Genomic DNA, 22,064 nt, shown 5'->3' on the forward strand with positions numbered 1-22,064 from the left:
TTAAGTTCAAGAATCACCTCTTAAATTTTTTTATACCTGCAGCTGAACTCTCTATATACAGCGTAGCTCGCGAACTCTGTCCACCTGAAATATGTTTGTTGTTTCAAACAATACGCGCAAATATTTCTAGCAGAAGATACGGGATTTAAAGGAATACATAACATGGTAATAACGGTTTCTTGACAAGTTATTTGACAAGATTTCCTCGCAATACACAAAATTCCTTATGATAAATTTATTTTAGCGTCTATGATACACGAATTATACATATTTATATATATTATTAGTACAATCTTACACGGTAAAGATTCTAGTATAAACATCGTATCATTGAATGAAATGTTTAATTCCTACAGGTAACTATAGATACATATACAGTCGTAGCTTCGTAGTTACTCTTTTCCATTCATGTGTGTCAACAAATTAAACATATTTCTCGAAGCTGAATCGCCTCTTCTTAATTCTTACAAAGTCAAAAAAAATACATCTTAACATATGATCAGGATTATCGTAGAGATACCTTGAATTTCATGATTGACTTTTATAAATTACTTGCTCCTCTTGAGATGACGTATTAAGATTAACTCATACACACCACATCATTTAAACAAAATTGCATTGCTTAATATAAATTAGTACATCAATATCTTCGCAAAACATTCAACTCGCATGGGCACTAATTTCGATGAAATTAAAAAATTAAAATATTTAATTAAGTAAACATCTAAGCTGTGTACTTGTATTGCCTTGCCACCTTTGTTGCTGTTTGCAATTTCATAACCTTTTTCAAATTTTTATGAACACTTAAAACAATGTCATAATACCATATCACAATTTCTCAAAACTTAGTAGCGCACAAAATTTTTCTCTTGATGTTATATACAAATTCAGCTAGCAAATTTTAAAAGGCGATAGTAGAAATATCAGTTTTCGTAGATAAAATTGAAAACAAAAGAAGGAAACCTTCTAGTAATATAAACGTAAAGATGTAAGAAGATAAAAGATCACATCATCAGTTATAACATCAAATTGATTGTGGTTAAATTACTTGCAATATTTTTTGGAATGTCATTTGTTTTTTATTCCACAAATAAAAGCTTTATTTCGACTAACGTAAGTAGAAAAATTTGTAACATCTAATAAATTTGAACGTATGTAATGAAACATATTCACTTCGGTTGAGTATCTGGTTGAGTTTGTGATTGCTGTTGTTGTTGTTGCTGTACCTGCTGGGGATGAATGGGATGTGCAAGAGTTTGCAATTTAACTTGACTAGGACCAGGACTACCTCTTGCAGCTGTAACAACAGGTTTACCCTGAGCAGGTGCAGCTTGGCGCAATTGAGCACTACTTGCAGTCATAACTTGGATCGTCTGTTTCAGAGCAGCGGATGCGACTGGAATTACTCTCGTCTGCAACGGAGACTTTGCTAAAACTACTTGTCCAGGTTGAGAAACTGCTTGTCCTGTAGAAACCTGAAATCATATTTTATTTTAAAAAAATGTAAAAGAAACGAACGATGTCAACAAAATTGGCATTTGAGGTATATAACATACATGTGTAAATTGTTGCATTGCTGATGGTTGAACGTGTTTCATAACTTGTTGAATCTGCTGCACGGTCATAGTCGCAGGCAATGATTTCTGTTGTACAATCAGTTGAGTCTGAACACCAGTTTTCGCAGCGACTTGCGTTAGTTGTGCAACTTTCTGTGCTGGCAATTTTCTTTGAGTGATAATTTGTGGATGCAGAGCGAGCTGACGGATTTGTTGAGGTGTTGCTGTACGTACACTTGCAACGTTTGCAGTTTTTACTAAGGTGGCAACTGGAGTTCCACTAGCTGATGTTCCAGCTTGTACCTGCAAACCTGCCTGAGCAAATATTTGGGCCGGAGTAAGTCCAGTCTGTGCAGGTACCTGTACTTGAGCCACAGCTTTTGCTTGTTGCTGCAAAGCCTGCCGTTTTATTAAAGCAGCCATTTCTGTCTCTGATACTGTACGAGCTACCGTCTGTTTTCCAACAGTTGCTTGTGCAACAGTACCAGCAGTTATATTCTGCTTCATCAACGTAGCCCTTTGTTGCGCAGCGGCAGCTGAAACGGCTACCGACACCTTTTGACCATTTGCAGCAGCCTGTGCTTGCAATACCTTTAGTTGCTGCTGTCGTAATAGAACTTGTTGTTGTCGGTAATATTGTAACTGCGCTGCAGTTAACGTTTTAGTGCCCGGAGCTGTCGCCACGGTAACCCCAATACCCTTCTGCGTAGCCGCGGGTGAACTTTGTGCAGCAGATACTAAACTCGCTGTTGCAATTCTTTGAGCTGCTTGAAGATTGCCGACACTAACAACGGTTGGCGTTGTCCGTGCATCTTGCATACTTAACGTTCCTCCTGGTCGGGCTTTAACTGTCGACGTAGCAACTGTCGTACCACCCGTAGTAACATTACTAATTGTAGTAATAGGTTTCATTGTAGTTAACCCTGTTGTGACAGTGGTCGCGATTTGCGTTAGTTGATGCACTTGAGGACTTGAGGTATTTGAAATATTTTGTTGAGCTTGTTGTTGCTGTTGCAGTTTGATTTGCTGCTGCTGCTGCTGCTGAACTTGTTGCTGCTGCTGTTGCTGCTGCTGCTGTTGTTGTTGTTGTTGCTGTTGCTGTAATATGCGAGCGGCTACTTGTTGTTGTTGCTCTACTGATAAAACCTGAATACAAAATATTGAATGATGCCATTAAATGTTTAAAAAATTCGATAATTAAAAGACATTACGACTTATTATACTAACAGCATGTTTCAGTTTCTCCTTTGCGATCCTATCGGCGCGTCGCGTTGCAACTTCTATGGGAGCTAATGGGTTATCATATTGGATACCACATTCAGCTAAAACTGCAGCGTTGGTAGGATTTTTCATTAATGGGTTAACGAGTAATGGTTTAACAGTAGGCGTTCTCTTATTTGAAACAGATTTAATGGTGTCAAATCTCTGACAGCACATTAATGTAAACGAATGATTTTTATCCTGATTATATAACTGAGATGTTTTCATTGGCCTGTTTGTTTTACTTTGTTGCTAAAAGAAGACGATTAAAAAATGATAACTTTTTTCCAACAAATATTTCTCGTCAAATGTAGAATAAAAATATCTCGATATACCTCGGAAACCTGAGGCATTTTGTAAACCCCTTTCTGTTTCTTTTGTTTCTTCGGCGTAGTATCATAAAGTAACTTTCCCTCTTCTCTTGGTACTATTACTGATTCGTATCTGCTTCTACATTGTTTAGGAGATCTATATATTCGAGAAGTATTATTAACTATATCCGCAACCAAATCCCAATTGGGAGTATGACCAGGAGATAAAATCATCAAATTCAGCGGCAGTCCTTGATAAACCTGAATTGCTTGGAGAAGGGCCCAATCCTCATGTATCATCCAATCTAAAACATGTTCTTGGTCCGCGGAAGACTTTGACATATGCGACGGTTTTATACCAGGCAGTGGAATTGGTGGTCGAACTATACGGTATTTATGTAGTTTCATATCGCGACGTATTTTCATAAGCGCAGGTGAAGGTCGATCGAATAAAGATCTCGGTGCATAAACAGATTCTTCCTTGTGTCGCATTTTAACCGCTCGGCGCCCTACAAGAAAATAAACAATTTAATATACAATTGAAAAAAAAAACAATATCAACTGTATATGTACATAAAGAAAGTACCATAGATAGACTTGTTATAAATATATAAACTATTTACCATCGCGATCAGTAATTCCAGTTTCAATCCTACTTCTTTTTTGTTCCTTTTTAATGTATATTGGAGGTAATTGTGCCTCTGACATAGGAGTATTTTCATAAAGGAATCCCAAGGAATAGTCGATGTAAACATCATTATCTGTTGTAGGAGGTGTAGGAGGGCACCACATCTAATCATTAAAATAAATTTTACATAGATTAAACTGAAAATACAAATAAATAATAAATGAAAATAGAAATAAAATTTCTATACTAACCGGCATTTGCTCCATATTGTCGTCCGATAACCATATCTGCAAGACATTAAAAAGTACGTCTATGAGATCCGAAAGTTATAAATAAAAAATCTGCTTCAACAAGATTTAAAAGAAAGATTACGAAGAACGAGCGTCGTGTATGAAGCACTCACTTTTCAAACATGACGAATAATTTGAAGAAAAAATGATTTCTTCTTCGTTTTTATATATGTCTTCATATGTCTTCTATTAAATGCAATTGAAAAAATGCTAGAATGCTTGAATAACTGAGTAATCTTGGAAAATCAAGGAAATGAATAGGAAATATACATACATTTTGCTCGTTCAAAGGCTCATTTTCCTACTCAAGAATTTCATTATTTCAATTCCGCATAGATATTAAATATTGTACAAGACGCTCATTAATGTGCCTGCTTATACCTTGGCTGACTCCAAGTTTGGAATGGCAAAGGCAGTGTTTTGGTGCCATTTTTCAAATAATTATTTGGAGCTTTCTACTGCATGCTATTATCTAATATTTGCAAAAAAAATTCTTTTCTTTAATGTGCGGTCATGATAGCCTTGCCACACCAAAACATCGCGAGAATACAAGATCATTACTTTCAATGATCTCAGTATATATAACCAAGCACACTGAGCAAAATTTGACACCAAAACGGAACTGAACCTTTGATCGAACAGACTTGGATCCGCACCAAGAAATAAGAAAACACATGATCTTCATAGCAAGGAATATTTTGTTTATTTCCTTCCTCGGACTCACTCGATCATACAAAATACAGGCACGCAACTTAAATATTACAGTGGGGCATACCATTAAACGAAGAATCTCTTAAGTCTAATATGTAATCAGGTCGCGACCTTGCAAAGTATGTAGAGTGCAAGACGTTACACGAGAGCAAAGTACGTCGCATTTACAGAATTATTTCTGCTTTTTACTTCTGACTCGATTGTTTATTTCTTTTTATTTAAGGAATCAAACGCTACAAAATCGTCGCAAGAAGCGAGACTTTCGCAACGTACTAATGAGCTAAGCTATAATGAATTTTTTCTCCTCTATATATCCTATTATAATACAATCGAATGCCTTGCCTTATTTCTTTTATCATTTTCTTTCGTTTGTTTTTATCACCAAGTATAAATTACAATGTCAATTAAAGACATTTGAATTCTTTACAGGAAAGTACAATTTACAATGCTAAAAATGTTACACGTATGTACTTAGTACGATGAAAGAAACATTTCTCACTTATCTTTACTTTTGTGATTATATACAAGAATCATGTGAAAATTAAGAAACAATTAGAACTTGGTTTCTCTTATGCGCACGCCGCTCCAGGTAGTAGTTCAAGACAATATTAATGTCTAAATTATGAGAAATATTTATACAAACACGCTGCTAAATGTTACAGCGATAAAGTTTTAGCGGGACTCAAGATATAGTACCGCTACTGATTTTCTCCAATTGAGTTGTTTGCGAAGAGGGAGGAGGAGGAGTAAGCTGAGTACGAATCGACTTTTTCATTGGCGGTATCTGCTCTTCGTCATTTAGCGCGTCAGCTATTTGTGATTCATTCGTTTTTCCACTTATCAGTGGCTTTGCAAACGTTGACAGTCGTGTTCGTTTAATTTTCCTTCTTAATTTCTTTGATCCATCTGATGAATCGTAATTAGAGTCGTTATCCAAATCGACCAATGCTATCACCGTTGATTGTATCGGAACCTTATCAGTTTTAAGTTTAGAATTCAATGACGTATTTTTGTTCAACGTCGGTGATTTTCCTGCCTTATTGGAACTGGTATAAGTACTTGCTACATTGGAAAATACATTAGAGGAAACGCGATCTCGAGAACCGGTATCCAATCCAGAATCACACCACCCATCTACCTTACAATTCGGAGTAACATCTGAAATCCTAAGAACGCAATTTTTCCCTGACGAATCAGATGCGGAATTGGAATTAGAATCGGCGTTTTTTTTATTATTTTTCGTATCAGAAGAATTGCAATTAGATGTTTTTGCATGAACGGAACTAGAAGCTTTACTGGTATGATTACTTCGTGTATCCAAAGTAAGAATAGCAACGACTTTAGCAGTTCTTTGTGGTTTCTCGTTAATTTCATTAAAGGAGGATAGGGTTGAATCATCTTGTTTGGGAAAGGTTTCTGATACAACCGCGTTACCATTTGAATCTGTGTTCAACGTTTCTGTTTTTCCAGACAATGGTGAAACGGCAGAAGACTCCTCTTCCTGTGATTTTGAATCGGAAGACGAATCTACCTTCCGAATGTGCTTATTCCCTTTGTTTGACACATGATTAGGACCCTTTGCCGAATTTAGCGTAAAATTCAATCCGGATCGAGTAACCCTCGATCCTTGTTCAAAAGTAGGAACAGGTGTATCCGGTCGTCGTCTCGATGTACTTGTATTCGTACTTGTAGATTCACTATTTCTTTTACATCTAGTTGAAATAGAACTAGTGCAATCTTTTGAATCAGATGTTGGTTTCATAGGTGGTATTGAACTGCTTCTTCGAAACACAGTTGGATTCAAAACACCATTATCCAAAGTCTTTGACCTACGTGTCGTGGGTTTTTCATATGACGCTGTATTTTGTTCTTCGTTTCTTAGTGATGAACTCAAATTTGACATAGACCTCGTCGCTAATCGTGGGGAAGATCTAAAGCATTCAGGCAAAGGAGTATCTGGTCGTCTTTTTTGTAATGATTTTGTGGAATTTGAATTCGGTGGAGGTGTTAAAGAACGAATTGCACTTGACCTTGTAATCCTAGAATGTTCTGTCGTCGGTCGAGGTGTGTCGGGCCTTCGAATCTGTGTTACTTTGCTAGTTTCTTTTCGATGAGTATTCGAATTTGAATTTGAAGTTTCGCTACCTTGACTTTCACATGTATCACTACATAATATCAAATTTTTATTTTCAGTATTTTCTACGCTAATGTTTACTTTCGCGCTTCTTGTAGTCACTCCGTAAGATATTGTATCTGGTTTACGAAATTTAATCTTATTTTCTGTATTAGATTCAGATCCACTTGATTCATTCGAGCCTAAAGTATCAAAGGAAAAGGTATTGTCACTGTTTTGTGTCGATGAGGTCGACTGAACTTTTGTATCATCTTCGTCGCGCACACATTCATCTACTTTAGTATAGTTTTCTTCTTGTTTGCTGCTACTAGGTTCTTGACTAGAGCTTGATTCTATCACAGAAATGGATTCATTATCATTGACAGACTTATTTGTTGTATCTGAATTTGAAGTACTTTCATCGTATTGTTTATTATTTATTGAAGTTTCTTTCATATCCATGTCTTCTTTCGTTTCGATAGGACTCTGCGTTCTTGCGTCATTTTTTACACTATACTCGTCATTAGAAATATTTATATCTTGGAGTTCGTCTAGAGCTTTATTTTTTAATACCTCCGATTCCGCGTTAGAGATAAGTAGTTCTCCTTTTAATTCCGTATCTGACTCATCAATGGTAGATGAAGTTATCTTACTCTTAGAAACAGTATCACTTACTAATTTCTTTGTTGTACATTCAACATTCTCATCTGCATCTTGAACGACTATTTTATTCTTTAAGGGAGCAATCAATGAATCTTCCGATATATTAATTTCTTCATCTATCTCCAAAGTCATTGAACTTTTCAAGCATTTCGAATCAGAAATTCTTTTTACCACATTCGATTCCATTACAACTGAACGAGGACTACTATTCTGTGAGATCAAATCAACGTTGAAGTATTTAGAATCGTCATTACAACTTGCAGCACCTTCTAAATTACTAGATTGCGCCATTGCTACGGACATTGACTTTGTAATATATATTGAAGATGTGGTATTCTCTGTTAACTGTTGTGCTGCTTCACCAGCGTCTTTGTTATCAATTATACCTTCTTCTAAATCTTTACTCTGTTCTGACGTGCCTGATGAATTACCTGATTGAGAACATGTTTCTATTTCTAACGAATCTAAAGCTATGGTGGCATTAGATTCGTCTATGACAGTTTCATCGCAGTTCGATTTTGGCGAAGAAGTTGCAATGGTGCAATGATTTACAATCGCTTTACAATTTTCGATGCTCTCAGATCGCTTTTCATCAGCAGGCAGAATTGTACTTTTTTCAGCATCTGTATCTTTTAAATCAGCTCTTACCACCTCTTTCTCATTCACAATATTATCTCCTTCATTGGGTTTATTCGAAATGTTGGTATTATTTAACTTTTTAGGGCTTGAGACTGGTGGCAAAGGTAAAATGAAACTTTCTTCTGCTTTCATCCTCATTTCGAGCTCACGTTGTTTACGCAAATTGCTGGCTCTACCTCGGCATTTCGGTTTTATACCAGGCAAGATAGGACTTACGTCCAATGTCCACAAATTAATTTTAACATTTCCCCTTGATCTCGTCCGTGGACTGTTCAGATCGAAATGATTTTGACTAAAAGATTTATTAGAACGGTTCTTACGTTTGGGATAGCCGCCCTTTTCAGAATCATTTTGATCGTGTGCCTCTTCCTCCTCCTCATCCTCGTCGCCTTGACTTTGACTTTCCGTATGACTCGACTCTTCGTCAAGGCTATCTTCTACCACATCTTCTTGTGACTCTGATTCTGATTCTGTAGTAGTCTCAGTTTCACTTTCCGATTCTTGAGCACTTTTACTAATATTCTTACGCGAATTCCTCCTCCTATTCGGTGGGAGTTTCTTATTGACTAATTTCTTAGAATTACTAGCACTATTAACCTGATTTTGCGCATCCTCGCGTCCAAACGTCAAAGGCTTCTCATCGTCATCTGCTAATCGCATTCTCCTTTCTTCCTCCTCGCGCAACGCTCGTAACCGATCCAACTCCCATTCTTTCTTCTGTTCTTCGAGTTCACGTTCGGCTGCTGCAAGTTGTGCCGCAGAAAATGCACCCTCTGATTCCTCGACAAACTTCATTGCGTAACGTTCTATAGGTGTTAACTATATACAAAAACACAAACATTTTTATCGATATACATGCTAAGATCTGAATAAAATATAAAATTGAATAAAAAAGTTATTTTACCTGAGATACTAAATTTTGTACTTCAAGCTCGGCCTTGCTAACTTGCATGTCATCTCTGTCCGCGTCATCCAAGGGTATATTTTCGTCAAATTCTGCTAAATCAGCAACAGCCTCTGCTTTAGCGGTCTTTGCGGCTTGGACATCAAGATCCTCTTCAGCAGCGGCAAGAGCGCTTTCAAGCGCACCCATTGCTACTTTATCCTCTAAAGTTTGACCTTGGTTATCCTTTTGCAAGAATTTCTCTCGATCTCTATTTTGTTCCAATACTTCGGCCATTCGAGTCGTTGCATCATTCTCCGATTGATCGATGTTAAACAGATCTTGAATCGTAGACTGTAAAGATAATTACAATCATAAAATATTATGTTTTAGAGCATATTTCTTCGTTAAAATTTTTCAAAATACTTACACTTTTGAAATAAGCAGTTGTGAAATTACCACCCTCGATAGCTAAATCTCCAAGTAGTCTCTTCTGATTGGCTTTTTTCAGAATATTTTCTTCTACGGTTTTTTCACTTACTAACCTAAAACATGCGAAGAATAATTAAATATATTCATAAATATAATATAAGTATTTTATATTTTTTATATATACCTGTAGATATGTACATCACGTGTTTGACCTATTCTATGACACCTGTCTTGTGCTTGGGCATCCATCGTAGGATTCCAATCACTATCATAAAATATAACAGTGTCTGCTCCTGTAAGATTCACACCTACACCTCCAGATCTCGTCGATAAAATGAAACAAAATATTCGTTTGTCTCCATTAAATCTTTCCATCAAAACCTACAGTTCAGTAAAATAAACCATGTTAGAGAACAATAAAAGAAATAATGACATAATAATTTACAGTAAATAATTATTACCTGCCGCTGATCTACTTTAGTAGTACCATCCAAACGTAAATATATGTGTCCATGAAAATTAAGAAAAGCTTCTAATACATCTAACATTCTGGTCATTTGTGTAAAAATTAAAACTCTATGGTTCTCAGATTTAAGCTTTCTAAGAAGTTGATGTAAAGATTGCAATTTTCCACAGTCATATTGTATCAATCTGGGATCTGGGAACTGCGTCATCATTGCACTAGCTACTGGATGGAACAATGCCAATTTTGGCGATAGTTGACGTTGTAATTCCATTTGTATACGTCGTTGAGCGAACAATTTATGTGGAGGAGGATGAGAAACGTGAAAACGTGGCGTAGGGGCGCACACAGCAGGAACATGTACAACAAACCTAGCATACATTATATTACGTCAAAGATAATTAAATAACTTCAATAAATTACCAAACACTTAACTCTCTTTTTTTATCAATATACAATACCTCTCAAAAACTTCCTTCAGCTCCTCAACAATTTGTTCTGTACTTTTGATCGCCTCTGCAAGTGCTTCTGTGCGAGAAAAAAACTGCCTTCGTGTACGTGCATTATCTTTAGCAGTTGCACAGTGAACCCAACCATTATGCCACCGACATGCCGTAGATGGTTTACCAATTCTTAATGCCATAAACAAATCTTCTCCATAGAGAGGGCATGCGGCACATCGTCTTTCATTAGTATTTGCAAGTAGACGAAGTTTAGCTTGTCTTCTTTGTTTCCGTTCTTCTTCTAATTGTGGCTATGAAGAAATATTATATTTTAAATTTTCTAAACCTTTAAATCCTTCGAATATTTACAACCTTATTCGATTAAGATAATTACCAAATAAAATTCGGATTTTGGACGTTCTTTGACTTGTGCCTTTTCTGATTCTTTTTGTGCGTGTCTAGTAATAATACCACAACGGTTCGATTGTTGTTGAGATTGTCCATTGCCAGCAGGAGACTGGGCAGTGACATTAGGAGAGGCAGTAACATTAAGAGGCGGCACCCTCATAACGGGTCTTCCACTTGTTCCGCTTGTAGTTGTCACCACTCCTCCTATAACTTTGTTTACTGTAGTTGCCGAGGTAGATAGGCCCATTAAAGATTTTGGTAAAACTTTCAAACGTGGTACACATGGAGTCATTACTGGAAATGAAACTGTAAATATAAACAATGTTAATCATTCGTAAACAAATTTAAATAAGATCTGAAAAATATATCAATTTACTAGGGTAGAAATATTGCCTATTAATCCTTTGCGGACTACCGCCTAATATATGCGTTCTGCGTAAGCCATCAATTTGGCCGAGGAAATCATATATCCGTTTGGCGAAAACAACTGATAGAGCCGAACGACTCGTATATGTGTCATTTTATTTATCCTGTGGAGAATCTGTGCATGTACATATGTTAGAATTTGACACCTATGAACGAAAAGCGCGTCGAAGCAGAAATGTGCGCTGGCAATTTTAAATAACTATCGCGGCAGTAGCTCGGGCCAACGGTACGGTTGATTTCGAACCGTCCCGTCCGCAAAGGGTTAACATACGGAATATTGTAGTCATGCATTTTGTATTATTCTTTAACATTCATCTAAATGCATACAAATGACATGAAAAAGGATATATGTATATGGTGCACATTTTTTGAACACAGAACATAAATGAAATCAGTGGGATATGAGCACTCTTAGGACAAACCTGTGTTAGTATTTTGTTGATTTGAAGTCAAAATGATATGTCTACCAATAGATGTTTGAACCACTTGTGCAAGATTAGGCATTGCTATTCTTTGGACGGAATCACCTTGTTTAACTGCAACTGTTTGTGTTGCTAGCCGTTGCAGTCCATCTATAATATTTGCATTCCCTACTGTAATCCTCTGTGCACTCGTCGCTGCTGTAGTTGGTGTCACTGTTGTACTTTGTGGGTTATGTGCTAGTGTTCCAACAGGAATTGCTATTTTCGAAGCAAACACAACAAATGTTTTACACAAACTGTGATTCACAAATGTTAGATTATAATTAAATGTAAGTTTTGTTAATGTGCTCTCGGTTCTAGAATGCTTATAACATGGGAAAACTATAAACAAGCTGGCCCGAGATCAATTGCTCTAGCACCATTGCAAGAATGATTACACAGCGATAAGTTTGAGTGCAACCACTGATCGATGATGCACAAGGATCCCAGGTTTTGGATATAAATAAAGGCAATAAACGTGTAAAAACGCACGAGAGAAAACCCTCACCTTTTACACTACCCTGATGTTGAACTAATTGTACGGAATATCCTTGCAACTGTTGGCCACCTGCTACTTTTAATGTGACACCTATGAATTTATAAAAACAGAAAAAATTAATTACAAAAATCGGAAAAATCCAAAATATGAAATGTCTATAAATCTTATAATCACTCTTACCTTGCCCTGGAGTGCTTTGATTATTTGCTGTTTTTATTAAAGGAGATGTTCCAACTTTTGGAGTAGGCAATATTCCAGTCAAATTCTTTAATTTTGTTTGCGTCTGCCGCGGTACGGATGACGGTTTAACTTGATTAGATAATCTAACATTAATTTTAATCTTTCCAGGTGGACATCTCGGAGACGGATCTGGTTGTGTGTCTATTTCTTCTATAAGCTTGCGTGGTGTTTGCAATCGTCTGACTCTATGCGCCACAAACGCAGTAAGACTTAACTCCAAATCACATAATAAAAGATTAATACTAGATAGATCGATATGCTACAAAGTAAAAAATAAATATATTATACTTTTCTCTAAACTTCTGAGAGCATAATTAGTATTAGAAAAAATTAAATTATATATTTTACCTTAAATGGATCATAATCAAGAGCACTCCATACTAACGAAGCTGTGACATATTCAATAGCTTCCATTTGAAATGGTGATACAGTAGGTCTAACTTCAAATAAATTTGGGTGGTTGCACACCTTCCGTAATTGCATTAATACATTAATCACACTTAACAGATTGCCACTAGCGAGGGTCTCCTTTGTTCTTAATGAAAAATAATTATTTATATATATATATATATATATATATATATATATATATATTCATATTACATAAATCTTTGTGATATAAAAAAAATGACAAAATATGTAATGCTTACTTTGCTCTGGACATAAAATCATCGTATAGGTATCGCTGACGTTTTGACAAACGGCACATAACGACGTGTTCATACTTTTTGGGTAATTGTTTTTCTACCTCTGTTTTTAATCTTCGTAATAAAAAAGGCCGCAAAACCTACAAACAATATAATTGCTATATAAATAACATATAACAGAGATACACAAATCTAGAGGAAAAGATTTGATATAATGAAAGTTGTAAGTGTTTCTCTAGACAGGATTCGTACGTCAAATCAATAGTTTACGACATGCGAGTTTTAACAGAGAATTTTTTTAATATCTCGCTATTTATATAAAACAGACATGCGATACATAATGATCATATATCTGTGTCGGTAGCGAATAATTGCATACGTGAAACAAAGTATATAAAAATAAATTACGTACAGACCTTATGCAGACGACGAATAATATTTTCATTGTATTCGCTATTTCCTTCTATCATTCCAGTAACAGGATTACTAAACCATTCTTTAAATTCTCTATGTGACTGGAATACATTCGGCATTAAAAAATGCATCAATGACCACAGTTCCATTAAGTTATTCTGTAGAGGTGTACCAGTAAGCAATAATCGTCTGTAATAATGATTTTTATATATAAGCTCTTCATATAATTTAAAGTAATATATTTATAAATTATATAACCCAATTATATTACATATTTACCGTTGGGTTTGGAAATTCAATAGTAATTGCCATCTCTGTGATTTGAAATTTTTTATATTTTGAGCTTCATCCAATATAAGATATTTCCACTTTTTCCTTCTAAAGCTTTGATGATCCTGTATAACCAGTTTATATGATGTTATGCAAATATGAAAAGCGTTAGGTTTAGTCCAACCTAAAAATAAACAAAATATTACAAATACTGTTATTTCCACTTATATTTGTTCAGAGATAAACTAATACCTGTTCTTTTTTGTTTCCTTTCTTTTTGCGTTCCGTAATAAGTCAAAATCTTAAATCCTGGACACCATTTCTTACATTCCATTTCCCAGTTAAGCATCACAGATGTTGGTACTATTATAAGATGAGGACCCCAATTTCCTTTTTCGCATGCCAAATGCGCAAGTAAAGCAATCGTTTGTATGGTTTTACCCAAACCCATTTCATCTGCTAAAATACCATTTAATTTCCTGTCGTACATTGTAACAAGCCAGTCTAAGCCTATATGTTGATATTCTCGAAGGGGATGTTTCAGAAGAAATGGAATTTTCGTAACAACCTAAAATTATTTCAGTTTCATTAGATAATCATACATAACTTTATTTTAATTCGTATAATTCGTATAACTGGTAAAATTTGTCGTGATAATTCCCTAAAATAAATCGATGAATCAATTTACTTGTTAAAAGAAAATCACTTATGCTTTAGCCTTCGTAAATGGTCATGTGCAAAATATTGTTACACAACCTTGGATGAAAGGCTGAATAATTGATATACCCACAACGGAAATACAAAAATATTTCAATGACACATACACTGGTGGTAAGTAAAGTATTTCCTTTAGGTTGGATACTTTCTGCCAATGCCGCGACGTTATCCATTTCATCGCGAGCATTTGAATGATCCATCTCTGCAGTCTGTAAAGAACAGATTGACCAGTGCAATTATTTTTTTGTATACAAAATTCCTATATGTGTATTAATGAAAACACCATCTTACCTTATCATTTGATGATTTTTCCATGGATACATCTTCTAAGAGAGATTTAAGTCCAATATCGGCTTCATTATCAGTTTGTGTTTGAGACTCTTCCTCATCAACTTCGTTGTCACTCTCTTCACTTTCACTTTCGTTACTCGTAGATTCTTCATCATTTTCCTGAGCTTCTTCTTTTATGCTTTCTTTATCTGACTCTACACAAATAAATACATGTATATACGTATTATAAATTTTCACGTTTATTGAATTATTGTAACAAATGTTAATTTTCAGACAAATGCCTCAAGTCACATCAGTAACAGGAATTAAGAATGAAAACCATTTCTTAAACCATCAGGATCGGTAGAATATCATCATCAATGAACAAATATAATATGGCGAAAATTAACTTAAATAATATTGACCTTGAATAGGTTCTTGTTCAACATCTATTGGCACATCTGACATGTTACCATATTTGGCCATAAGTTCATCAATAGACATTTCATTTTCAGCCTAAAAGTATTAAAGTTTTATAGAAAAAATCCGTAAGTCCTCCATAATAGCTAGAAGAGTATATACATACTTTAAGATCGTCTAATTCTTGTTTATAATCCGCATTTTCTTCCAGTTTTTCTTGTTCCATAATAGTCTCCTCCTCATCGGAGGATTCATCCGATGCGGCAACAAAATCCATATCGCCATCTGTTGTCTTTTCACTCTCCTATTAATAAATACATATAACAAATTTTTTATTACAGTAAAAAAAACAGTGTCCCTTAATTAATTAAAACCCTTGGTCTAAAAATATTTTACATACCTCCTCTACTCCTTTTGATGCAGGTGATAAACTTTTATTTCTATTTTCCAAGTAATCGGGTGGTAGCTCTTTAAGGAGATCTTCTAGGGGTAACTCTGATTCTTTTTTCAGCAGTTCAACTTCTTCTTTATGATTTGTCACAGATTTCAATTCTTCTTCGGCTTTTGCTATGGTTTCTTCATCATCATCTGAGCTTTGGTTTGGTTGAAAATCCTCTATATTAACAAGATTAAAACTATTAACATAACTGAAATATGATGATCTTAGGAAAATGTATTTTACATACCATCAGAATGAGATTTGCCGGGTGGTATTGGGGAAGAAATACGCGAACTATTCATGGAAGCTGGCACACTTTGAGGACCATCAGTTTTATTAAGTCCTTCCGTTAACCATGTTGAATATTTCTCTGTTTGACCCACAATAAAATTTAAGTGTTGATCTAGTGCCTGCTTTCTTTTCTCTTCAAGCCTCGTCTGCTGTTTATATTCCACTAACTTGAAAACAGAATATAAACATGAAATATACATTCAGTCTTATAAATGGTTTAAATGGTATATAAAGAGTGGTATATGTCCAGCATCAATTCTTTGATTATACCATAATAATAAATACAACCATACACAATGAGCAGACTTTGCTGTTCCCACAACGAGCACACAGTTTCAATTGAAATATATTGAAATTGTCGGCTTAATAGTGTGGGGTAAAATCTTTATTATTATAGTTTACAATTCTAACTCTTTTTCTTGTTACTTACTTTTTCCACATTTGTCCAGAAAGTTTTGATTTCTTTAGCAATAAAACTAGCAATTTTCTTTAACCTAAGTTCTTGTGATTTTTCAGCTTTTTGTGCTTGAATTGCTTTCTCTTGGAAATATTTCTGTACCATACGCGCACACTTTTTTGCTGCAGCTTTTTTCCACTTTCGTTCTTGAGCAAAGTCAGCAGCTAACCAAACCATCTCTTCTAACAAATAGTCCCAATGAGCCTTTGTACGAGGTGGCTCTTGTACTTTAGGCAACCTTCTTTCTGACCATAATCCTTCCCGCTGTAATTCCGCAATCCTTTGCATAACGTATGCTTCCTACAAACATTTTATGTATCAAATTATACCAATTTGTAGTTATCACAATAATTCATTAAATGTTGCATGGTTGCATAGAAATTACTTTACCTGTTTTGCCTTCTCTACAATTTGTTCTTGGTTATTTGTGATATCACATGACGTAGCCGCATTAGAGGCAGGTAACTTAACAAGTTTAACAACAGGCTGAGTAGGTATAGTAGGCGCAGAAGATGTTTTTGTAACAGTAGTAACAGTAGCTGTGGTGGTGGTAGTTCCAGTAAAAGTAAGGGTAGGAGTAGTCATTGTAGTAATAGTTGTTGTAATAGACGTAGCTATTGTAGATTTATCTATCACTGGACTTGTAACAGTTGTTGCGACAGGTTTCGGCGAACCTGGAACTATTGGTGCATTACCTGTAATAGTAATAAAATAATTTAATACATGAAGAAATCTATTTAGGGAAAATTAAGAGTATGTATACATGTATCAACAGCGCCCTTAGGCTGAAAAGCATATTACTAAACAACCTTACATATGCTGTGAATTAATATTTCCACAAAGAGTGAACTGATCCAAAGTGTGTAACTTGAATCAGCCGTCTACTGTGGAATACTCTACAATATCAAAAAGAATATACTATCATAATACATAAATGATCAACATAAACATAGCTGTAAGTTTTTCTCAAAGATATAAATTACTAAATGAAAATGAACTATGAATTTAATAGGATTGTATTAAAAAATAAAATAAAAAAATTACATCTAATATGAAAGAAAGTGGCCTATTGCATTTTTTTAAATGAAAATCGTTGCTCTTAGTACTTTAAGGAATATGCAATACTATTTGAGTACAAAAAGTAGCCATATCATGTTTCACTCACCATATTATGTTTATTTAATGGAACCTACAATAAACTGTTTCACTAATAACGCAAAGTAATATCTAGTGATATTTTCTCAAATAAGTGAAATTTTTTTTAGATATATTGAAAATAATTTTACAGAATTCAATAAAGATTATTTTTAAAAAAAGTAAGGAGTCTAAACATCAAACGATAAGCCTGCAGTAATCACCTATAATGAGCGTGGGTGCTAGAGTAGAAGAAGTAGGTGGAAGGTGAGCGGTGACTGGTGAAGACTGAATTGCTGCTCTGAAGGCAAGCACCATGCCATGGCGGCCCCCTTGAGGCCTACCTGGTACATGTCCTATTATGCAAAGTAATTACATATTTGGTTGTTGTAAGATATATACTAAAACTCCTAATTGCTTTTCCACATTCTCAAAAAACTACTTATTAATAATGAGAAACTAGTATAAGTACCCACATACAGAACATATTCTAAAATATGTTTATAGCTTTTTTACAAAGTTAATACATTAAACATGAATTGAAATTATCTTTTACTCTATAATATTTATACTTTTTTGAAAATAATGGTGTGCCTTTTAATATTTTAATGAAAATGATTAGTGTTAAATGTAAAACATCTTATTAGGAAGTAAGATTGCTACAATATAATTTAAATTATCAAATCAATTACAAATGTATTCACAATGACAATATGATTACCTTGTTGATTAAGTTGAGCTACTGCAGCAGGCAATGTTGTGGACACCGCAACTGGAGCAACATTCATTCCAGAAATTTTTACTTCTGTACACTGATTCACAGGAACTATTGTAGAAACAGTTGTTGCAGTTGGTGTTAATGGAATTTCTGATATTGCTGGCAGTGGAGCTGTTAAATCTTCATCATCATCATCTGGATCTAATCTATGTTGCCGTAAAAAATGCAAATATTGGGGTGTTGGAGGTTTCTTCCTCCATGTTTGAAAATCCATCATATTGCCTCCAGCATGAAGAAAGAATAATTCTGATGCATTCTCTGCATATCTCTCTCTTATTGCACGCATTTTTTTCATTTTATGTTCCATAATTCTCCTTCTGTAACCCATTGCATCATCAGCAAGCATAGTATGTTTTTCGGTAGAATCTGTTAATTTCAACTTTTTTCTTGCAGGTGGTGAATGCATAGAAGCTTGCGACGTTGGTGCAACAAACATATTTCCAATAGAAGTTCGAACAAGTTTTGGAGATGTTGCTAAAACAACTTTAGGTGAACCCTGACGAGTAGGAGATGTAAGAGGTGAACTACTTGCACCTGCAACTCCCACAGTACCTGCACGTGGTGGTGTACCACTGATATTAACAATTCTTGTAACACCAACTTGTTGAATGTTTGTATTTGTTGTTGGATTACTTGGTATAACCTGCAATTATATAAAAAACAGAAAATCATTAAATTTTTATTATATTAGTTAGCGTTTATTATATATGAAATTTTATAAAAAATGATGTATAAAAAAAGTTACAAAAATTAGAATACACTAAAAACAATGTACCTGTGTAAGACCAGGGACCTGTGAAGTAATAACAAATTGCTGGCCAGCGCCTGTAGTAAGGACATTAAGTCCTTGGGCAGTAGCAAGAACTTGTTGTAAATTAACAGTCTGTTGCGGTGCACCTCCATTGCTACCCCCATTATTTCCTCCACCCCCATTGAGGGGTGGTAAAATAGGTGCAGTCTGCTTATCACTCATTACACATTACACTATGATATAAAGCAATAAGAAATGTTATTGATAACTTTGTCATTTGCAATTGAAAAATGAAGGAATGAACCATTTATCATTTGTAGCAAAAAAAAAAAAAAAAAAAATGATACATAAGAATAAAATATTGATAATATTTAAAGAAATATAAATGTATACAAGCACATTACATTGAAACCAAAAAATATACTTCAATAGATAAATATAAAGATATATTGTTACCAATAAATGTTAAATTGGTATATTCTTACTCAAAATCCATATTTTTGTATAATTCTATCTATACCTTTATCTATCAACCCAACAATACAAATTTAAATAATTTTTAATTATATTAAAAAAATATATAAAATAAATATTTTGTATACTTTATAATAAAAGTAACTTTACTAAATGTGTTTGTTATTCTCATAAGTATCTTAGTAATAATGTATCAAGCATTAAATATTTTAATCTTTGTACCTTACATTTATCAAGCAAGCTTTTTTTTAAAACCTATGTTTGTATTCAGAACAAATTAATAAAAAACAAACAAATAGGGAAAAGAAAACAAACAAAATGAGCAAATTAAAAATTGAAAAGATATGAAAATAAATTGAAATTGTGCTTCTTTGTATTAAATTGAACATTTCTGTAACAATTACATATCTATTTTGCAATAAAAAAATAAACATATGAAATTGATAATGAGAGAAAACGATGTATAAGAAACAACAAACTAAAGCTTCACAAATTACTAACAACAGTTTATTTTTCAATTATTTAAAATGTATATAAGCAATTTATTATTTAATTGTAGATCAAATATGTACATTTCAAGCTTATTCTAAGTAAAGTAATCTCAATGGTTCAAAATGAGAACGTTAATTGATTTGTGAAAAAAGCGCCGAAATCAAAATTTCTCCGTTGCTCCAACTGATACACCACATTGGAATTTGTAAAACATGCGTATTGCGCAGAAGAAAAAACACCCTCAAAAATACGGCATCATGAGTAATAAGAACGTATCTACAATCAACCAAATAGTGAAATGAACGATGTCATTTAGAATATCAAAAGATTGCAACGAATACGCAAACGTCCAATATATCAAGCATTCAGGGCGTTCAAGTCTTTTTATTAGAAAAATGTCAATTTATCTTAATGTAATAACGATAATCATCACACCAGTCTATCAGTTAAGCTTTTTAAGAGTGGAAACAGCTTTTCCGATCTTTTAAAGTGTATCGCTTTCCAAATAATACATTTTTCACAATTGCGTCAGTGGAGCCTCGCGGCGATACAAAGGAAATTTTTCGTCCGCCATGTTGGCGTTGGTCTGATAGGAGGGCGGACTTACCATACTGTAATCACAAAATTCTGCAACGTAGGTGAGCCATCCACAAAAATAATTGTTACACCCGTGATCGACAAGCATTAAATTGTAATTAGGTACTTCACGTAATGTACAGTGCATGAGCTATATCTAATATTTTACAGAACATTTTCGCTCGACTCGCTCAAGGACGCACACACTTCTAAACATGGCGACGGCTCCCGACAAATTTCGACCGCGACCAGATCTTGAGCTGCTCGCTACTTCACGTTTACACAAGCCACGGAGAGATGCCGCTCCAACTGGGCGCTGAATCTACGATTGGCCGAATAAAACCGGATACTTGGCAACGTGGCAGTATCAGACGTTCCCGATTGGTTACTAGTAAAAATATTAAAAGGGCTCGTTTTCCGACTAACAAATCAAATCAGCAACTATTATTTCTAAGTGTAAAACATGCATTCTTTACAATCTACCACTATACGGATTACAATATGCATGAAACCTATTAATAAAAAGATACTACATGTCATTACTTGTTGATAAGAATCGAAGATATATATAGAAGCTTTATCGTACTTAGTAAAACAATTTTATCTGATTATCTGTAAAATAATCATATTTCTTAAAAATATTCACAAAACGAGCGCTCTTATGATGTTCAGAATATAGAAATTAAAAGATCTTGTGACAGTAAATTATTATTATTATCCTTCGGTAATTATTTTATACGATTGTATAGTAACCGACAAATATAGGCATACATTACATGTAGTATTACATCACTTTACATTCCTGGCATCGTATAGAAAGCCGTTATCCAAATGTTTCGCTTTAATTTATAATGCGAACAAATTGTTGAATAATATCATGAAACTACATATCTTTTAAAACATTTTCTCTTTTACTTACAACTACGCACCATGTGATTCGTGCATTATCTGTATATAGTATTTTGATAATTAAGTATTATATCTTTTCTTATTGTTTCTTGCTTTGATCATTATAGTTATTTACAAGGGAAAATGCCATACATATTATTAAAACACTTGTAAAAAATAGTTATGAATTTCATTTTTTTTAGTTGATAATATATTTACTCAATGGTAATGTTTTCTACTTTAAATATACACAATTTCTAAAGTATTATTAACACGCTGTATTTATTAGAATAATAAATTTTGATCAAGTTTCATACTAAGCGCAACATGGTCGCCGAACTATATACACTTAAATATACCACGTGGTACTTATAACCATTATAATGTAACTACTATTAATAATACATGTAAGAGGAAGTAAAGTTAAAAAAGAAGAAAATTGTACTTACTTTTTCGTTAATTCCTTCTGTGATTTTCTGTATTCGTGAATGTGCACATTTTCTACCCAAAATCGAAAAAATATATACCTATATGCTGAACACATGCGCAACTTCTCGTGATACAACGTATGCTAAACACATTTTCAAATGCAATGACACAGTCTCGATAAGTCTTCTCAC

The 22,064-nt window shown here is 34.3% G+C and overlaps 1 protein-coding gene, 1 long non-coding RNA gene and 1 other non-coding gene across 8 annotated transcripts; 1 reads left to right on the top strand and 2 right to left on the bottom strand.

The window, feature by feature from the left end:
- Positions 1–220: 220 nt before the first annotated feature.
- On the bottom strand, positions 221–22,037 carry LOC126915939 (helicase domino). 6 transcript variants are annotated; one of them, XM_050721143.1, is made up of 33 exons: positions 20,588–20,732; positions 19,039–19,247; positions 18,207–18,906; positions 17,710–17,841; positions 16,742–17,046; positions 16,325–16,651; positions 15,851–16,061; positions 15,565–15,779; positions 15,331–15,468; positions 15,170–15,260; positions 14,766–14,959; positions 14,582–14,683; positions 14,010–14,325; positions 13,767–13,941; positions 13,490–13,676; positions 13,077–13,213; positions 12,775–12,961; positions 12,367–12,685; positions 12,196–12,276; positions 11,649–11,906; positions 10,787–11,106; positions 10,411–10,703; positions 9,948–10,320; positions 9,671–9,867; positions 9,485–9,599; positions 9,076–9,408; positions 8,769–8,990; positions 4,007–4,042; positions 3,751–3,919; positions 3,152–3,636; positions 2,784–3,068; positions 1,557–2,702; positions 221–1,475 (listed from the first exon to the last, which is right to left on the bottom strand). In XM_050721143.1, the coding sequence occupies exons 2-33, from the start codon at positions 19,234–19,236 to the stop codon at positions 1,170–1,172; spliced, it is 8,553 nt and encodes a 2,850-aa protein (XP_050577100.1). In that variant the 5' UTR covers positions 19,237–19,247; positions 20,588–20,732; the 3' UTR covers positions 221–1,169. The 6 variants fall into 6 exon arrangements, with proteins under 6 accessions (XP_050577100.1, XP_050577096.1, XP_050577097.1 ...); XM_050721139.1 differs by lacking the exons at positions 221–1,475; positions 1,557–2,702; positions 2,784–3,068; ... (2 more) ...; positions 4,007–4,042; positions 20,588–20,732 and adding an exon at positions 21,894–22,037 and having other exon boundaries at positions 4,726–8,990; XM_050721140.1 differs by lacking the exons at positions 221–1,475; positions 1,557–2,702; positions 2,784–3,068; ... (1 more) ...; positions 3,751–3,919; positions 4,007–4,042 and having other exon boundaries at positions 4,726–8,990; positions 11,754–11,906.
- LOC126917016 (small nucleolar RNA snoR639/H1) lies at positions 16,138–16,272 on the bottom strand. Its single transcript, XR_007710848.1, has one exon. It is a non-coding gene; the product is annotated as a small nucleolar RNA snoR639/H1 (small nucleolar RNA).
- Positions 20,194–21,333, top strand: LOC126916042 (uncharacterized). The gene is made up of 2 exons (XR_007710395.1): positions 20,194–20,618; positions 20,728–21,333. It is a non-coding gene; the product is annotated as an uncharacterized LOC126916042 (long non-coding RNA).
- Positions 22,038–22,064: the final 27 nt, after the last annotated feature.

This window comes from Bombus affinis, chromosome 5, assembly GCF_024516045.1.
Source record: "Bombus affinis isolate iyBomAffi1 chromosome 5, iyBomAffi1.2, whole genome shotgun sequence".
Taxonomy (NCBI): Eukaryota; Metazoa; Arthropoda; class Insecta; order Hymenoptera; family Apidae; genus Bombus; species Bombus affinis.